Below are 21,351 nucleotides of genomic sequence, written 5' to 3' on the forward strand. Positions count from 1 at the left end.
TTCCAGACTAAGGAGAGAGAAAATAATAGAAAGGTAGTAAAACTCAAGAAATACAAAGAATCTAAGGAACTGGAAACCTGTAGAAAATCAAGAAGAACTAGGAAAACATGTTCTGTTCCTTGTGAAAATCCCACATACGCACCGGATTCGAGTGAGCTGAAATTGTGCTGGCCGCGGACGGAGAACGGGAAACTATGGGGCTCATGAGCTGCGGCAGTGAGCCTCTGGCAATGACTAGCTGGACATTGTCTTTGGCTTTCTGCAGGATACTGATAGCCTGTTGATGTGTAATTGTCTGATCAAGTGCCTGTCCATTGATAGCAAGGATCTGATCAGTTTCCTTCAATCTTCCATCTCTATCAAAAATAAAAAAAGGTGGTTACAGGTAACTGACAACTCCTACGACAAGGTCAGCTGTTCTGGAGCACAGTCTCAGGTTACTGTAATCCTATTTTCTAATGTCCACACATTTAAAGGTTTTTCTGGCACTTCTACTTTTAAAAACATGCACTTTTACTCCAGTCGATCTACCTAATCAATTCTTCCCATTTGTAAGCCCTCTCCTTTCACTACCCACTCAGCCTGTACATCCTGTCTTGCATGTTCCTATCCTCTAGGAGTGAAAGCAAAGACACATATATTTACTTATTGCTTTGAGTATATTTATAAAATATAGTTCAATTTATCATGGTCAATTATCATGTATACTTTTCTAGATAGTAATTTTAAAATCTAATCAAAAGAGCTTATTTATTAACAACATCCTAATCAAATTTTTCTTCCCTTACTAAAAAGTGATTAAGTTATGAGTATATTCAAAAGCTACTCCTAAAACGTCTTATTTTTTATCACAGAAATGTTAAGGATGTCTAAAAAAAAAACTGGTTAATATTAGATTCAAATTTTTGTTTGTTTTTATTCATTTTTGCTTCTCCAAATTCCCCTAAGGTGCTGAACACCTCCAGAATGTGGTATCAAAAAAAGAGAAGGGACCCCAGCAGTCTCACCTGTGAGCCACACTGCCCTCCTGGATCTCCTGCACGAATATCCCCAGTTCCCCCCGGTTTTCACTCCTAAGCCCCACGACACTGAAGCCGAGGCCTCCACAGGGAGGTTTGAGGAGCTCGAACACTTCTACATGGCGACCCTACCCAGGAAGCAAAGCAAAAAATACAATTAAAAGTGCTAATCGCTGCACTTAAATCATCTTATTATGACATTACTTTGTTAAAAAATAAGTTAAAAATTTTTTTCAAAGATAACCTTTACCTTTCATCACCTAGAACAAGTTATTTTATTAATATTTATCCTGAAGAATATTTCTAGAACCTAAGATATAATACTTAGTTTAAAATGTGGTAATTTTTAAAAATGGAACAGAAAAATTTCTGAACCATTCAAAGACACAAAATCTACTTCATTTTTATCCAATATTTCCAGATGTTATGTCTTCATAAATAAGAATATATTCAATACTACATTTAACAAAATACATATTTAATGTATATTTACATTTAATAAAATATTTAATATATATTTAACATGATAAATAATATAAATATTCTTCAAATTATTCAGGTCTTGATTACAATCTTAAGATATCTTATGTTCTATCATAACTAACAGGAAAATATTGCTCTTACCTGGGCCATATTCTTAATCAGTTGATCAAATTCATCACAAGCAGGCTTCCCACTGATGTGATGAGTACCTGAAGCTGTAAGTGCTTCCAGATTCCCATTGATTGCAGATGATAAAAACGATTCATTTTGCAAAGTAGGAATTACAGCTGGGATGAAATGTGGAATATGGGCACATTCGGCGTTGGAAATTGCCGAAATTGCAATGTTTACCTAGGAGTAATATGAAAATTATCAACAACTTTTGACATTTCACAAACTATTTCATAGAAAACATCCCAAGAGAGGTAATAATGAAGTACATACCAAATTTCAAATTGTTCATATCCTTTAATTCAGCAACTCAATTTCAAAAAATTTATTTCAAGGAGAAAAATTAGAGTAACACACAAAGATGTATCTAGGGACGTGCAATGCAGCACTATTTATTAGATAAAAATTATTTTTAAACTAATTACTTCCAGTGTTGAACTTCAGAGTACTCATTAAAGCAAATGCAAAAGCAGACACATCTATACACACACTTTTAAGTGAAAAAAGCTGGTTATAGAACAATATGAATAATGTAATTCAACATACTTTCAAAAAATATGTTTATATATGTATCATTAAACATCTGGAAAAATATATGCCAAACAACCAAAATAACACTAGCTGTTCCAGACAGATGGGATTCCAGGGGGCCTTTTACTTTCCATATTGCTTGAATTTTTATAACAATGTATGTAGTAAAGAATTTGGTCTTCTCCAAAGAGAAGTGTGGCCTTTGTCATCCAGTACCTAGGATGTAACTTCTAAACCTTTGGAATTTCCCAGATGATTAGATTGTCTTTGTTATTCATGGTGGACCCCAAGATTACATGTTATCACCTTAAATTCTGAAATTAGGTTAAACCACATGGCAATCAATCAATCAATCATACCTATGAAATTATGTACAGATAAAAATTCTGAAATAGAGCTCAAGTGAATTTGCTGTGTTGGCAATACTCCAGCATACTGTCACACACAGATTTGGGGGAAGGAGACACTTCTTAAGGAAAATAAAAACTTTGACTTGGAGTATTACCAGACTCTACACTATATGCCTCTTCTTTCAGACAATTATTGATCGGCATCCTTTCCGTAAAATAGACCACAACAATGAGTTTAACAACTTTCAGTAAGTTCTGTATGTCCTTCTAGTGCAGTGGTTCTCAAAGTGTGCACCAGGGCACACTGGTGCACCCTAGAAGATTTCCAGGACACCCTATGGTATTCCAGAGAAATATATGCCTGTTGGGGACCAAAAATCCAACAGGGTTTTTGGAGCTTAGATTCTTGAGGGACAAAGGTGTAGGGAATTGGCTGTAAGCTGACAGTGTGCCCAACCCCCCACCTCACTTGCCTGATTAGGTTGCAAAAGGCTGTTAAGCTGTGGTGCTGGATTGCTTATACTACCCCCATGTTCCCTGGAAAGACTGGAGGCAATTTCTTTTATCCTTTGTTTGGTGTAAAGTTAAGATGATATGTATGGTGGGGGTTTTCTGCACTCAACACAATTAAGAATAAAAAGAGAGGAACTCTTCAATGTATTGGTGAGGAAATGAGTTTGCCTTTCAAATATATGCCCAAACATTGAAGAAATCGCTAGGACACATCACGCTCGTGTTTGTTATAAACACAAGAATGAAAAAACTTAACACATTCGCCCCAGGACCTGCCGAATTTACTAAATCTTACTAGGAATGTATCTATATATATATAAAAAGGTAACCTTTTTGTCGTTTTTTTAATTTTTAATCCCTTTTTACGAATTCTAAAAAGAATAACTCAAAAAATGTAACATATTGAATAAAAATGTTTTTTAATGTCAGAATAAATTTAATTGTGTTGTATTTATTTTGTTTAATTACCATAAAAGCATGCCTGGATTTTATTTTTTTTTCTTTAATAACATATTTCCTCAGAAATTTGTATATAGTACACCTACAATTATTTGTAGGATTTTAAATGTGCCCCCAACTTCAAAAATTTTGAGAACCACTGTTCTAGAGAAGTGTTTAGCCTGAGGGTAGTACTGCACTTGCAGCTTGTTCAGACTGAGTCTGGCCTTGGGCACATTCTTCCCTCTGACTTTATATTTGGAACTTAACGCCTCTGCTTGTTGGTTGCAAAAGTCTTGGGCAGAGTTGTCAGGCTGGAAGACTGAGATGGTGCCCTCAAACCTACAGTTTGTCAAATTCCAGGTACAATGATATGAATAAACAACAAAAAAGATAATTCCATTTTAGAAAAATATCTGTAATTACTTTGTGTGTCTGTTACAAACTTCAAGTCAAAGCTAAATAATTAACAAAACAGTGCAGTCAATCCTGACTTCGTATTTCTATAGGGTATGTGGAAGCTAACTTTTCATCTGTAATAATTTATAAGGTTACACCAACGATGTTTTTGGATCACTCTCTGAACTTATCTCCCAGCACTGTCCTTCACACACACAACCCCAGCTATCCTGATCTACTGACCATTTCACCTTTCCTCAAACTGCCAAGCTGCCCCTCTACTAGGCAGGTACATCTTTCCTCCAAGTATCTATACATTCTTTCATTCAAGTGTGCTCACTGTCACCACACAGAAGCCCTCCCTGAAAACCCCACCTAAGAAAGCATCCCACCACTATGCACCATTAGCTTACCCTGCCCTGTTTTTATCACAGTGCTTGTTATCACCCAGCATGTCCTCTGTTGTCATAGAACTTTCACCTCAATTTGTCAGGACAGACTAAATCCAATGGAGAATTCTCCAGTGGGGGATTATTCTGTTACATCCTCATTCTCAGAAGAGTGCCTAGTACAGAGCTGGCATTCAACATGCATTTGCAGAATGTTTATTCATAAGGACTACTCCGATATATCCTTCCCAATGATCCTCTTCATCTCTTTATTTTCATTTTACATATGACAAAAATTAACAAAGTCAGAAACAGCATATATAAGACATAGTACAAATAAACTAGATTTCTCATCATGGTGTTCTTATATTCTTTGTATTATACACATGTAAACAGTCATCTGAGATATCATTTTTGCAAGTAAGATATTAGGGAAAGAGCTTCCCTTGAAAGAAATAATCAAAACATTTCATAATACATCATCTATCTGTGCGTAAGAGTTTGTTATCTATACTTAAAAATGAAACAGAAAACTCAGTAAGTTACCAAAGTAACCAATAATTCAACCATTGTAATGGCTTATCTACAACCACAGATGAAAAAGAGATCAATGCATTTAGAAGAGGCTTTTGGGAATCCTTTCAAGTGCTTATTTTAAAAACGACAGCAGGCATGATCAATTACTATTTTTTTCAAAAGCAAGCTTCTTATGCCAAACCTGATTTTTTTTATCCTGAGCTGTGGAAACTTTAATAGAGTCTGCCAGCGGAAGATACACTGCTCAGGTTGTAGCAGATGGCATAATGAAATCTGTTACAGGCTGAGGATCCCACACACCAGGACCTAATGTCTGTGGTATATTTCGTAGGAAAAAATATTTGGACTTCTACTATGGTAAGCCAGAATGAACAAATCACATTCCAAGAACAGAGTCTAACCATATAAAGCTAACTGATGAAGTATAAGATCTGATATTATGTAAAACAAGGTGTGAGGGCATTCTAAAAATAAAATCTTAGAACAAAAGCAAATACAATATTATAGATAAGAATGCATAAAAGTACTAAATATCAATGTTTTCTCCAAATATGTTAAAGGTTTAACCAATGTCAATGACTCCTCCTGTCTCCTCCTGACCCTTGAGGTTCACAGAAACGTAAAATTAAAAATTAAAGATATCATACATGTAAAATCTATAATTTAATTATCATATAAAATGTATCTTTAAATTTTCAAATTTATACCCACAAAAAAACACGAAGTCCTCTTTTGATTCTGCTGTAATTATTATAATGGCTTTCTGAACTAATCTTCTTGAGAAACAGAATGAACTTTATTTTCCTTGATAGGCTTGTTCATAGCAGACACAGTATAAATGTTTAACGAAAGGAATCTGACTCCCATCTTGGTGTATAGAATATTAAATAAACAGAAGAAAAAACAACTATATGATGATTTTTACCTACACATAAACAATCTGTATAATTAATGGAATTTGCTAGTAAGTAAACAAGAGTTACTAAATAATTATGTGCTCTCTATTTAACTTCTGGCTTAGTATTTCAGTGTAAAAAGGCCTTTTCTGTTCTTAGCAAATGAACATGTAACTTAATTAATGGGCTTAGTCAGTTCTAATACCTAAAACATAACTCAAATAAAGATTATGTAAAGTATTCAATTAAAAATTTGTCAAATTCTGTGTGAAAGGGCAGAATGAACACCTGTCAATATTTAGAATTATAGGAGAAGCTCTCTTATAAGATGCCATCAAAACCAGTAATTGGCCTGACCAGGCGGTGGCGCAGTGGATAGAGCGTCGGACTGGGATGCCAAGGACCCAGGTTCAAGACCCCGAGGTTGCCAGCTTGAGTGCGGGCTCATCTGGTTTGAGCAAAAGCTCACCAGCTTGGACCCAAGGTCATTGGCTCGAGCAAGGGATTATTCGGTCTGCTGAAAGCCCGCGGTCAAGGCACATATGAGAAAGCCATCAATGAAGAAAAACTGATGATTGATGCTTCTCATCTCTCCATTCCTGTCTGCCTGTCCCTGTCTATCCCTCTCTCTGTCTCTGTAAAAAAACAAACAAAAAAAAAAACAACAAAAAAACAGTAATTGGTTAAGTTATTCTAAATGGTCAGATAAAGTAGAAATAAAAACAAAGGACAAACAAGCACTTGATTTTAACTTGAAACATGTTAATTCATAAATATCTTCATTATGGGAGGAATCCACCTTCTTTCTTGCATAAAGCAAATTTGTATATTATGGCATTATTTTCAAATCCAGCCTCTAACCATGAAGCAAGGATTTAAACATTTGAGAAAAATTTAATTGAATAAGTTGTCTAGATGGTTATGAGATCTTTTCTCAGTGTTTTACAGTTTGATCAAACACAACCAATTCACCAGGAAGAGCTTTATCATTTCATCTGAGTAGCCTTTCAAAAAATTTAAATAAGTTTTCATAATTTCTTTCATAATTTTTTATGTAATAAAGTCATTCAGTTATAAAAAATAATTGGCCTAAATAGCCTTAAAATGTTTTTTTTATAAACGTACACTTACTTGGTAAGTATTACAGAAGCACAAATAGGAAAATATCTGAATAAACAATTGTCTAGTGATCTGGGCAAAAGTCAATATGCAATATCGAAGAAATGGACAGTATCCTTTCATCTAGGAAATCACTTATTTGGAGGTATGCTATAGTAGCATCCCAGGAAAACAAAAATCATCTTTAAATCTATATGCAATTAAGCTTCCCCTGTGGGAGTATCTGTACCAGAATAACCCTTCCACTGAAATAAAACATTTGCATAAAGAACTACCTTTTAAAAAATTAGCTTATATATCAAAAAGAATATATCACTCCAGTCATATTCTATGCATCAGAAACAAATCAGTAAGCCCAGCCCCCAAAGAGAAGAGACAACACAAGAGCACGAGTACCAGAAGGTACAGATTATTGGTGGCTATCATAGAAGCTAACATAGCAGCTGAAAGCCAAGACCAAGGAAAACTCTTAAGAGCCACCAAAGCAAAATTACTTTATTTTCTGTATGGCCAGTAACCGCGGCGCCATCAAAGCCACCTGGCCAACGCAGGTTCAGGTTTGATTCAGACAGACGGTAAGGAATCAACAGAGCCGAAAACTGGTGGTCCATTATCCTTTAGTCTAAACTCGCGCTCCGCAAGCAAGTAAAAATACACAGTGGGCTCCAAAACCCCCTCATTTAACGCTCACAAAGGTACTGACTCATCCGAGTTTTCCTAGAATCAAAGGTTTCTACCTCACCAGTCTTATCCACCTCTGTTCCCCATCTCCTTCTCCTCCAAGAACTGGCTTCTCCTTCCCCATAAGCCATTTTGGCTGCCTCCTCCATGTGGCCTCCCTGCCCTGCCTCCATCAGCTCTTCCTCTCTACAAGAACATGGCCACTCTCCCCAAAATGGCCTCCTAGCTCCTCTTTTTAAAACCTTTTGGTGTGAAAGTCTTCCCACAACACACATTAGCATAACCACGCCAATTCCCAAGCATGAAGGTAATTAATATTATCACCTAGGGCCCTGATAACCTTTTTATAAAACCCATCCACTTTTGCAGTGCTGGTCAACCTGGTCCCTCCCACCCACTAGTGGGCATTCCAGCTTTAATGGTGGGCCAATCGCGGTGCTGTTTGGTTGTTCTGCTACCGCCCACCATAAAAGCTGGACCGCCCTCTCGTGGGCGGGAGGGACCAGGTTTATCAGCACTGCAAAAGTGGGCGGTTTTTATAAAAAGGTTCGCCATCACGAGCTAGGGCTACGGCCATTCATGTGGGCAGTGCCATCTTTAACAAAGTGAGCAAAATATCTTTTCTGCCTGACATTTTCCAAGAAAAATAAAACTGACAGCTGACTTAAGTGAATCAATGAAAGAAAAAAACAGAACTTAAACATTAAGACTAAGAACAAAAAAACTGACACTCTAGCACAGCGGTTCTCAACCTGTGGGTCACCACCCACAGGTTGAGAACTGCTGCTCTAGTACTTTCAGAACATAACAGTGTTTAGAAACATCCACACACATATGACCACTTGAGTTACAACAATAGTGTCAATGTTGAGGAAGAAAAGGGTGATGGTCTTTTCAATAAATGACCTGGGTCTAAGGGATATTCAGATGGAAAATTCTAAACAGATACATGAACATAAAAAATCTCTACCTCACACCATAGCCAAAATTTAGAAAGTAATGTAAGCATCTTTGAGAATATTTCTACATCCTTTGCATAAGTCAATTATTTCTTAAGTAGGACCTAAAAGGCAACACCCAAAGAGGAAAACTTTGACAAATGAGACTTTATTAAAATTTAAAATAAACAAACCCAAAAAACTTCTAGTCACTAAAAGGTACTGTTAAGGAAATGAAAAGAATACAAATCAGAGAAAGACAGTTGTGATACAAATGTCCAAAAAGTAGCTGTATTTAGAATATATATAAAGCTCTTGTAAATCAGCAAGAAAAAGGCTGAGAAAATAATAGAAAAGCAGGCAAAGGACTTAAACAGTAAATCCACAAAGCATATCCAAATGACCAATTATCATATGAAAAGGTATTCAATATAGTTACTTATCAAAAAAATGCAAATTAAAATAACAATATATTACAACATACCCCCAGAGTGACTAAAATGTAAACACAAAGGAAACTTAAAACTGGTGTGCCAAGTGTAAAAACTAATGTGGAGCAATGAAAATTTTCATCATTATAGTGATAGTGTAGACCTACAAAGACTTGGAAAAAGAGAATGACAGAATATACAAATGCTGATTGTATACCTTAAGACATAGAAATTTCACTTGTAAATAAATATCCTAAGAGAAATACACACTAATGAACATCAAAAGAGATGGGCATGGCAGCTTTATTTACAATAGCTAAACTGAAGAAAACAAAATTACAATTAACAAAAGAAATGACAAATATCCTGGAAAACAACTTCAGCTACACACAATATAAATGAATGTCACAGACACAAAATGAGAAAAAAAAAATTTTTTTTTCTTTTTAAATTTTCTCTGAAGCTGGAAACGGGGAGAGACAGACAGACTCCCGCATGCGCCCGACCGGGATCCACCCGGCACGCCCACCAGGGGTGATGCTCTGCCCACCAGGGGGCGACGCTCTGCCCCTCCGGGGCGTCGCTCCACCGTGACCAGAGCCACTCCAGCGCCTGGGGCAGAGGCCAAGGAGCCATCCCCAGCACCCGGGCCATCCCCGCTCCAATGGAGCCCTGGCTGCGGGAGGGGAAGAGAGAGACAGGGAGGAAGGAGGGGGGGGGTGGAGAAGCAAATGGGCGCTTCTCCTATGTGCCCTGGCCGGGAATCGAACCCGGGTCCCCCGCAGCCAGGCCGACGCTCTACCGCTGAACCAACCGGCCAGGGCAGAGAAAATATTTTTTTTCAGATTGCATTTACATAACATTCAAATACTTATCTATATGATAAGTATCAAAACAGTATATGATCTGACTTATATATGGAAATTGAGAAAGCCAAACTCATAGAAAGAGAGTAGATTGGTGGTTGCTAGAGATTCAGGGAAGAGGGAAATAGATTGTGGTTAACAGGTAAAGATTTGATTTCTCCAGGATAAGTTATAGGGATCTAATGTACATCACAGTGACTACAGTTAACTATACTATTTTGTATACCTGAAAGCTGATAAGAAAGTAGAGATCTTAAATGTTTTTACCATATCTTAAACTTACACAATGTTATATGTCGATTATATCTTAAATAAGCTGGGAAAAAATTTGTGATTCTTTTGGGGTGGAGAGTTAGTACTTGCCTGAGGACACCAATAGCCGTAACTGTTTATAAGTGGTAACTGTTTATATTTTAATTTAGGTGAAGGGTTACTTAGGTATATTCAATTTGTAAAAAACCCTTGAGCTACCTAATTTTGCCCTTTCCTGTGTGTTATTTCTCATTTTTAAATAGTTTGCAAAATAATCAATACAATCAGAACACAGAACCTGGGCACTCTAAGTATGATACAAAAACACTTCTATTAAAAAAAGAACAGACTTTGCTTGACTGGCAGTGGTGCAGTGGATCAATTCACTGCATGCTGAATTCACTGGTTCGAAATCCCAAGGTCGCTGGCTTTGAGCATGGGCTCCTCAAGGTTGGGTCACTGGCTTCAGTGGGGGAAATCATCTACATCATCCCAAAGCACACCAGCATGAGCCCAAAGGTCGCTAGTTTGAAAAGCCCAAGGTTGTTGGCTTGAGCAAGGAGACAATGACTCAACTTGAGTCCCGGTCCATCTGAGAAGCAATCCCTGCTCCTCTATATATAGATATCTAGATAGATAGACAGATAGATAGACAAATAGATGGACAAAGATAAAAGAAACAGCCTCTCTATATCAAGCTAAACTGTCTATAATAGATACCTTGAATCCAAGGGTAGTCAACGTTTTTATACCTACTGCCCACTTTTGTATCTCTGTTAATTGTAAAATTTTCTAACCACCCACGGTTCCACAGTAATGGTGATTTATAAAGTAGGAAAGTAACTTTACTTTATAAAATGTATAAAGCAGAGTTACAGCAAGTTAAAGCATATAATAATAATTACTTACCAAGTACTTTATAATATAAAGTATATAATAATAATTACTTACCAAGATTTTTGCTAAGTTTGGCAGAATAAATCTTTATAAAACAACTTACTACAGTTAAGTCTCTCTTTTTATTTATAATTTGGTTGCTCCACTACCGCCCACCATGAAAGCTTGGAATGCCCACTAGTGGGCGGTAGGGACCAGGTTGACTACCACTGTTGAATCTAAAGTTCAATGAGCAGAGCATTTGCCGTAAATGGAGAATATGAAATCTGGGTATCTGAAGATGAAACTTACACTATTACTATGATGGATGAACTTCCAGACTTCATATGGATTCAACTGAATAATTTTCATTTTCAGAATAAATCCTTTAACAAGTACTTAGGTCAAGATGAATACTCAGGAAATAAATTTCTTAATTTTTTATTTTATTTTTAAATTTTCTAATTTTACTTAGAAAATTAAATTTAACAGGGTGACATTGATCAATAAGTGTACATAGATTTCAGGAGAACATTTCTATAGCATTTGAACTGTTGATTATGTTTTATAGCCATTACCCAAAGTCAAATCATTTTCTGTCACCTTATATTTGTCTCTCTTTATACCCTTCCCCCCAACCACCATCCATTCCCATTCACTCAAATACCCTTCCCCGTCCTCTATATTCCCTTCCCCCTGGTAACCACTTCACTTTTATTTATGCCACAAGTCTGTTTTCTCTCCCACCTATGTGTGAAATCTCACAGTTCTTAGCTTTTTCTGATTTACTTACTTCACTCGTATAATGTTCTCAAGGCCCATCCATGTTGTTGTAAATGTCACTATATCATCTTTCTTACAGCTGAGTAGTATCTCATGGTATATATGTACATCTTCTTTACTCAATCTTCTATCGAGGAACACTTTGGTTGTTTCCATGTCTTGGTCACTGTGAACAATGCTGAGATGAACATAGAGGTGCATGTGTCTCTGTGTACCAATGTTTTTGAGTTTTAGGGGTAGACAACCAGTAGAGGGATGGCTGGGTCATATAGTCGTTCTATTCTTAATTTTTTTGAGGAACTACCATACTTTCTTCCATAATGGTTGTACTAATTTGCATTCCTACCAGCAGTGAATGAGGGTTCCATTTTCTCCACAGCCTCTCCAAAACTTATTATCTGTCTTGTTGATAACAGCCAATCTAACAGGTATGAAGTGTCATCTCATTGTAGTATTGAATTGCATTTCTCAAATAGCTGGTAAAGATGGGCATCTTTTCATATACCTGTGGCACATTTGTATGTCCTCTCGGGAAAAGTGTCTGTTCAGGTCCTCTCTCCATTTTTAATTGGATTGTTTGCTTGTTTGTTGCTGAGCTTTGTGAGTTCTTTATATATTTTGGATATTAACCCCTTATCGGAGCTGCTGTATGCAAACTATTATCTCCCATTTAGCTGGCTGCCTATTTGTTTTGTTCTGTTTCTTTTGCTGTGCAGAAGCTTTTTAGTTTGATATAGTTCCATTCATTTATTTTTGCCTTTACTTCCCTTGCCTATGGGGTCAAATTCATAAATTCTTCTCTACGACCAAGGTCCATGAGATTAGTACCTATGTTTTCTTCTATGTAATTATAGTTTCAAGTCTTAATTTTAGTCTTTGATCCATTTTGAATTAATTTTTCTGTAGGGGGACGAACTATAGTCAAGTTTCATTCTTTGCATGTTGTTTTCCAATTTTCCCAGCCCCATTTATTAAAGAGGTTTGCTTTTCTTCAAAGTGTATTTTTGGCTCATTTGTCAAAGATGATTTGTCCATATATATGTAGGTTTATTTCTGGACTCTTAATCCTGTTCCATTGGTCTGTATGTCTATTTTTCTGCCAATACCATTCTGTTTGGATGACAGTGGCTCTATAGTATAATTTGAAGTCAGGTAGTGTGATACCTCTGGCTTCACTCTTTTTCCTCAGGATTGCTTTGGCTATTTGGGGATTTTTATGTTTCCATACAAACCTGCTGATTATTTTTTTCTATTTCTTTTAAAAATGACATTGAGATTTAGATGGAAATTGCATTAAATTTATATATTAGTTTGGGTAACATGGTCATTGTAATTATGTTGATTCTTCCAATCCATGAACATGGAATATTTTTCGATTTCATTGTCTCTTTTTCAATTTCTTTCAATAATGTTTTATAGTTTACAGTATATATAGGTCCTTCACATCCTTTGTTAAGGTTATTCCTAGGCATTTTTTTTAATTTTATTTATTCATTTTCAGAGAGGAGAGAGAGAGGGAGAGAGAGAAACAGAGAGAGAGAGAAGGGGGGAGGAGCTGTAAGCATCAACTCCCATATGTGCTTTGACCAGGCAAGCCCAGGGTTTCGAACCGGCGACCTCAGCATTTCCAGGTTGACGCTTTATCCACTGCGCCACCACAGGTCAGGCGGCACTTTATTTTTTGGTTGTTGGCAATTATAAGAAGAATGTTGTTTTTTAGTTCATTTTCTGAAGTTTCATTGTTGGCATATAGAAAAGCAGTAGACTTTTGTATATTGATGTTATATACGCAACTTTACTGTACTGACTTATTGTTTCTAATAGTTTTTTGGTGCAGTCTTTGGGGTTTTCTATATAAAGTACAGTACCATGTAATCTCAAAAAGTGATGCCTTTACTTCTGCTTTCCCAATTTGGATACTTTTTATTTCTTTCTTTTGCCTGATCGCTCTGGCTAAAACTTCCAGATGTACATTAAATAAGAATGAAGAGAGTGGCTAGTCTTGACTCATTACTGACTTTAGAAGAAAATCCTTCATTTTTTCACTATTCAGTATGATATTAAATGATAATTTGTCATATATAGCCTTTATTACCATGTGTTGAGGTACTTTTCTTCAATTCTGTTTTATTGAGTGTTTTAAACATAAAAGGATGTTGTATGTTACCAAGTGCCTTTTATGCATCTATTGATAGAATCATATGGTTTTAGAATCATATGGTTTTCATTCTTTGTTTTGCTGATGTGGTGTACAGTATTCCCTCATCTACTGTGGGGAGTTCGGTTCCAGAACACCCCGTGACATGCAAAATTCATGAAGTAGCGACCTTATATTTTATTATTTATATACATTTTAAGGCTTTATAAACCTTTCCCACACTATTATTGTTTCCCATACTCTTATAAATACTTCCTATGCTCTTAAACAATATCTACACTCTTAAACATATGCAATTTTAACAACATATAAAATTCTATATGGGTATTCACTAGTGAATATACAACACCTTGAACAATGAAGATGATGATGAATTAGCTGTGCAGTGATGATGATGATGATGATATGAATGTACTGCACAGCCAAGAACATTACAGCTCATTTGCTGTATGCTACATTTTAATATTCTTTTTATGTTTTAATTAATATTTTTATCATATTGTTTTCTATGTTTTAGGTTAGAAGTGCTTATTTTAATGGAAAAATAATTAAAATAATAAATATATAAAAATACCTATAAACTGCAAAATCCTGCGATACAGCAAAAAATTCTACAATACTATATTAGATATATACAATTTAAAAATCCGTGATACAGTGAGACCACGAAAAGTGAACTGCAATATGGCAAGGGACAACTGTATTACGTTGATCGATTTTTGTATGTTGAACTATCCTTGTGCTCTTGGAATGAACCCCGCTTGATCGTGATATATTATTTTTTTAATGTGTTGTATTTGATACGCTAGTATTTTGTTAAGGTTTCTGCATCTGTATTCATGAGAAATGCTGGTCTGTAGTTTTCTTTTTTTGTGTTGACCTTGACAGGTTTTGGTATGAGGGTTACGTTGGCTTCATAAAATGTGTTGGGAAGTATTGCTTCTTCTTCTATTTTTTGGAAGACTTTGAGTAGGTACCAAATTTTCTTTGAATGTTTGGTAGAAATCACTAGTGTAAACATCTGGTCCTGGACTTTTGTTTGTGGGGAGGTTTTTAATAGTTGTTTCTATTTCTTCCCTGCTTACAGGTCTATTTAGTTTTCCACTCCTTGGCTCAGTCTAGGAAGATTGTATTTTTCTAGGAATTTATTAATTTCCTGTCTTTTGTTGAATTTATTGGAATATAATCTTTCATAATATTTTATTATGATCTTTTGTATATGTATGATGCCTGTGGTAATTTCTCCTCTTTCATTTTGGATTTTTTTATATGAGTCCTTCCTTTTTTACCTTAAGGAGTCTAGCCAGTGGTTTGTCGATTTTATTGATCTTTTCAAAAAACAGCTATTTATTGTATTAACTTTTCCTATAGTTTTTTTATTCTCTATTTCATTTAGTTCTCTAATTTTTGCTATTTCCTTTCTTCTGATGACTTCGGGTTGCCTTTGTTCTTCTTTTTCTAGTTCCTTAAGATGTGATGTGAGGTTGTTTACTTGGGATCTCTGTTTCTTGATATAAACCTGTAATGATATACACTTCCATCTTATTACTGCTTTCGCTGCATCCCAGAAATTTTGTTGTCATGTTATTTTCATTTGTATGTTTTTTATCTCTGCTTTAATTTCTTTAATCAAGTCATTTTTTTAAAGTATGCTATTTAATTTCCATATTTTTGTAGGTTTCTTTACTTCCTTTTTACAGTTGAATTTTAATTTCAAAGCCTTATGATCAGAAAATATGCTTGGTATAATTTCAATCTTTCTGAACTTGTTGATGTTAGTTTTGTGGCCCAACATATGGTCTATCCTTGAGAATGTTCTCCGTACACTGTAGAAGAATGTATAATCTGACGTTTTCAGATGAAATGACTTGTAAATGTCTATTATGTCCATTAGTTCTAGTGTGTCATATAAGATTGATGTTTATTGATTTTCTGTTTGGACGATCTATTTAAAGCTGTCAATGGTATCTTGAAATCTCCAAGTATGATAGTGTTTTTGTTTGCTTCTATTTTTTATATCAGTTAGATGTCTTACGTATTTTCGTTCTCCCTAGTTCAGTGCATATATACTAAGAAGTGGTATGTCTTCTTGAAACAATGTCCCCTTTATGATTATGAAATGTCCATCTTTGTCTCTGGTTATCTTTGTCATCTTGAAGTCAGCACTGTCAGATATACCAGTAAATATGGCTACACCTGCTCTTCTTTGGATATTCTTTAGTTAGAGAATTGTTTTCCAATCGTTCACTTGAGGCTACTTTTGTCCTTGCAGCTTAGATGTGTCTCTTGAAGGCAGCATATGGTTGGGTTTTGCTTTTTGATACCATCTCTGTGCTTCTTTATTGGTGAGTTCAATTCATTTACATTTAGGGTAATTATTGAAACTTGAGGATTTTTTATGTTTTGTTTTCTGGTAGCTCTGTGTCTTGTTTAGCTCTTCTTTTTGTTTCTGTCAGTTGTGTTTGTTTAGTGGTATTCCATACTTCTTTCCCGTTTCTTCTTTTTTAAGCTGTGTGTTTCAGTAGTGGCTTTTTCATGGGTGGTTACAATTAGGTTAAGAAAAAAATGTTTATGTACAAGAGTCCTTTATCATATGAGTGCTTCTGTACTCCATCCTCCTTTGCTATTATAGATCTTTATCCTCTCCCTTTTATGTTATTGTTGTCACAGATTATCCTTGTTTTTATTGTAGCCTTGTTGGAGCTTTTATTTGTAGCTTTGATTTGTCTTGTTCTTGATGCCTGGTCAAATAACCCCCTTGAGTATTTCCTAGAGTGGGGATTTTCTGGTGATAAATTCCCTCAGCTTCTGTATGTCTGGAAAAATTTTTATTTCTCCTTCATATTTGAGGGATAACATTGATATAGTATTCTTGGCTGATAATTCCTCTCTTTCAGTACTTTAAATGTTTGGGTCTACTCTCTTCTGGCTTTTAGATTTACTGCTGATAAGTCCGATAATAATCTAATGGGCTTTCCTTTATATGTTGTGGCATTCTTTTCCGTTGCTGTCTTGAGGATACTTTCTTTGTCATTGATTTTTGACAATTTTATCATAATGTGCCTAGAAGTAGGTCAGTCTAGGTTGTTGTAACTCGGTGTTCTGTTTGCTTCTTGGATTCAAGGCTCTGTTTCCATAGATTTGGGTAATTCTCATCAATTTTTTGATTCAATAGGCTCTCCATTCCCTTCTCCCTTGCTTCTTCTTCTGATATAGCGATTACTCTTATATTGCTCTTCCTATTGGAGTCAGACAATTCTTGAAGAGCTCTCTCAACTTTTTAAACTTGTGAGTCTCTCTCTCTCTCCTCTTCTCTCTGTAGCATCTCTAGTTACCTGACTTTTTAGCTAAACTTGCTACCTCAGTCTTCAATTCATGTATTGAGTTCATCTCTGTTTTTAAAGTTTCAATATCCTCGGTGAGGCATACATTTTGCTCATTCTTTTGTTTGCTGAGCTCATTAAGTCGCCAACTGGTGTACTGGTGCATCTTGTTGAGTATTTTCAGAACTTCAATTTTGAATTCTCTATAATTTAACTCCAAGGCTTCTATGTGATAGAGATTTTTTTCTGGAGATTTCTTTTTTCTTTCTTACTCCGTTTCTGTATTGTATAGCCATAGTATTCAATTTCTTCTTTCTTGTTGGCATTTGAGAGTGGTACTATTTTAAGAACCTTAACAAAGAAACAACTTTAGTCCATTCGGTGCGTGGATCTTTCAGGTGCAACTGTGAGCCCAGCTGGGGTTCCTTCATTGTGTTATAGTTGTTCAATTTGTTCACATTTTAATGGGAGAGATCAAGAGTATCTCTCATGCTGCCATTATTCTGATGTCATCCTGCTTCTTTCCCTCTGAGGAAATGTTTTATCCTTCATAGAATCTTTAAATATTATTTCCTCAAAAATTATGAGCTTTTAAATCTTGTAATCATTTAATTGCAGAACAAATTACAAGAAGAAAAATAATCATTACGTTATCTTATATTTGTACACTAAAGTACTTTGACCAATATTGGCACTAGGCTAACAATTGAGAGATTTCAAAATTATAAACTGTTTCTCATATTTTTTTAATAATACCTATTCTGTAAAATTAATGTCATTTCAAAAATACTCAAAAAGGTCAATGTTTTAAATATTTTAATCATATAAATATGATCTATGCACTTAATCTTAACCAATTCATTCAAATATGTAGATTCACTTAACTAAACCTGCTACAAAAATACTGAAATATACTCTTAAGTTTCATCTATCCTCCCGGGTTGTTAATTTAAAAAGAAGTTATTATTAGCTCTATTTTAATGGTTAACATCAATCTTTCCAAAGTACTTTTATAACTGTCTGCAAAGATGACTGCATAGGATTAAAATGAATTTCCTTGTGGTCCTGTTAGAGAGACTTATCTGAATGCTCAATGTAGCAATGAGAATAAAATGATCCAAACACTTATGTACATCTGATGGATATTACACTTCTATCATTTTAAAGCCAAAAAACTTACTATATTATCTTGAAGTAAGCAAGAAAAATGACCACTATTTTTGCAAACCTAGTTTCACAGACTTCAAAAAAATTTATAAAGATATATTACTAGATCAATTTCCCAATTTTCTGTTTGTTTGTTATTCCTTAACATAATGAGCAATAAGAAACAAGGCACAATCTGAGGAATCATAACAAGTGCACCCCACAGAAATGCAGACTGTTTTTTAATCTACACCTTTCCTTTTCTTGAAGAACAAAAAAAAAGTGATTTTATAAAAATGCTGTATAACACTCTCTGGAACTGATCCCAAATATGAATTGCAAAGATGGGTAGGACGCTAGGTGTATTCATTGAATTACAGCACCTAAAATGGTAGCAATCACAGGAAAAAAATTTTATTCATAATAGAACTACATTTCTAGTTTGGAACCTAAGGAGGCTTCCTTTTCCATAAATCTTTCAGTGAAATACTGATGAGAGCACAACTCTGATACATTATTGAACAGGCAAACCCTTGTGCAATAATTGATGGTAGCACTTTGATTTAATGATCCTTATTTTTAAAACTAATTAAAGAAATTGAGTTGCATTTTCAAAGGGGATTAACTTAACGTGACAAGACTATTTTGGACATAAAGAAGCTCAGAGCTCTTGAACTAACCAAGATACAAAATGTAGCAGCATGTTATAAAGGAGAAGGGACATTTTCAAATAAAATAGCATAATTTTACATTTTCTATGTGATTTTCTTTTCACTCATTCAAATACTTCTGAGCATCTCAAAAGTCCAAGACATTGGCTCCACGTGATAGAACTGTAATTGAAGATGTAAATGCTTTACATAATCATTAATATGTTAGATATCCTATAAAACCACTCCACCAGGATTGGGTAATCCACCGACTGAGGCAGAACACCTTTCTTTTACTAGCTGTGATTATTGAATAGCAAAGCAGATAGTGGCCTAGAACCCACATTACACTTTGCTGATATCTTAAGTAGTTCTGACTACCAAAGTCTGATAAATTTAAAAGATAAAGAGATTAAATTTAGAAAATAATTCCTTACCCAAGAATATTTATCAAAATAAAAATTGTTTTAGAAATCATTTAAAAGAATGTTTGAGTATTCTAAATAATGAAACTGCATATTTTCTGCTCCTGCCCCTACATACACATAAGTAGTTTCAATGCCATATTTGTCTTAAAATTCCCATGCTAAAAAATAATAATCTATAAACCATGAAACTCAAAATGGAAAGCTAAGAACACTTAAAAGAGGAAATGAGCCCTGGCCGGTTGGCTCAGCGGTAGAGCGTCGGCCTAGCGTGTGGAGGACCCGGGTTCGATTCCCGGCCAGGGCACATAGGAGAAGCGCCCATTTGCTTCTCCACCCCTCCACCGCACCTTCCTCTCTGTCTCTCTCTTCCCCTCCCGCAGCCAAGGCTCCATTGGAGCAAAGATGGCCCGGGCGCTGGGGATGGCTCTGTGGCCTCTGCCCCAGGCGCTAGAGTGGCTCTGGTCGCAACATGGCGACACCCAGGAGGGTCACAACATGGCGACGCCCAGGATGGGCAGAGCATCGCCCCCTGGTGGGCAGAGCGTCGCCCCTGGTGGGCGTGCCGGGTGGATCCCGGTCGGGCGCATGCGGGAGTCTGTCTGACTGTCTCTCCCTGTTTCCAGCTTCGGAAAAATGCAAAAAAAAAAAAAAAAAAAAAAAGAGGAAATGAATTTCTACTTTTCAGAATTCAGAAAAGTATATACAGATGATCAGCAATCTACCAAAGCAATGCTGATTGCTATAGCTTATTAAATGACAGGATGATACACAAGATGGTAGACTTTATACTTTTATATAATGTTGTCAATTTAACAGAAAGGTCAAATAGCAGGTTATGCTATTTTATCATATTCTAGTACTCACACAAAGCAGTATCTACAAATATTTTATTCATTCTTTTTTTTATTTTTTTGAGGTGGGGGGAGGAGACAAACAGGAGGGGAAAGAGATGAGAGCATCAATTCTTCATCACAGCACCTTAGTTGTTCATTAATTGCTTTCTCTATGTACCTTGACCAGGGGCCTCCAGCTGTGCCAATGACCCCCTAGCTCAAGCCAGCGACCTTGGGCTTCAAGCCAGCAATCATTTGACTCAAACCAGTAACCACTGGGTCAGGTCTAGGATCCCATGCTCAAGAAGGCGACCCTGTGTTCAAGCTGGTGAGCCCATATTCAAGCTGGCAACCTCAAGGGTTTCAAACCAAGGTCCTTGGTATCCCAGGCTGACGCTCTAACCAGTGTGCAACTACCTGGTCAAGCAGATTTTATTCATTCTTGAAATTACATCATAAAACATATTGATTAAAATCAATCCACAATGCATACTCACTAAAATGTTGGGTTCAGGCAGGATAATGCAGAATACTTCATGTATATTTCATTAACTTTTTAAAAGAAGTACTAAATTCTACTAAAATAGCTAATGAAATGATTCAGATACCCCACTTTCTAAAACATATATAAACATTTGGATAAAGACTAGAAAATAAACTTAAAATAGTTTTATTTTAAATTATTTTCATTATGCATTGTTTTAAAAATATTTTTAATTTATCATTAAAAAATGTTGGTTCCTATACTGAAGTAAAATATAAGAGGATTTTTTAAACTATCCCCTGACTTTCTACTAAGATCCCAATTAGATTCCACTAATTTCAAAAAGAAGAGTTTCTTTGTCACACTGTTTGATCAATTTCTTGATAATACTTTTATTTTTTATTAGTATCATTGGGGGTAGAGGTATCTGTGGTAGGCTGAAAAGAGACAAAAGACAACAAATTCTTTTCAACTCTTCTCATCAAGAAAAATAGTTTACTTCCCTACCCACAGAATCACCTTGAAAAGTTCTTGATGAAGTAGTAAAAGTATTCATCTTTTTCAGTCTTGACTGCTGAATGTGTAATATGCCTTTTCAAAGTACTTTTACTGCATAAAAAGGAAAATTGTTGTCTAGAGGAAAAGCATTATGTTTTT

The 21,351-nt window shown here is 35.6% G+C and overlaps 1 protein-coding gene across 8 annotated transcripts in view; it reads right to left on the bottom strand.

The window, feature by feature from the left end:
- Window positions 1-21,351, bottom strand: part of MPDZ (multiple PDZ domain crumbs cell polarity complex component) — a 191,076-nt gene that overhangs the window by 113,853 nt on the left and 55,872 nt on the right. For all 8 annotated transcript variants that reach the window (XM_066257256.1, XM_066257258.1, XM_066257257.1 and 5 more), the window contains 3 exons: window positions 1,644-1,853; window positions 1,008-1,147; window positions 143-356 (listed from right to left, as the gene is read on the bottom strand). In XM_066257256.1, the coding sequence (XP_066113353.1) occupies window positions 143-356; window positions 1,008-1,147; window positions 1,644-1,853 (564 nt within the window). The remainder of the gene's footprint in view (window positions 1-142; window positions 357-1,007; window positions 1,148-1,643; window positions 1,854-21,351) is intronic.

This window comes from Saccopteryx bilineata, chromosome 2 (assembly GCF_036850765.1).
Source record: "Saccopteryx bilineata isolate mSacBil1 chromosome 2, mSacBil1_pri_phased_curated, whole genome shotgun sequence".
NCBI lineage: Eukaryota > Metazoa > Chordata > Mammalia > Chiroptera > Emballonuridae > Saccopteryx > Saccopteryx bilineata.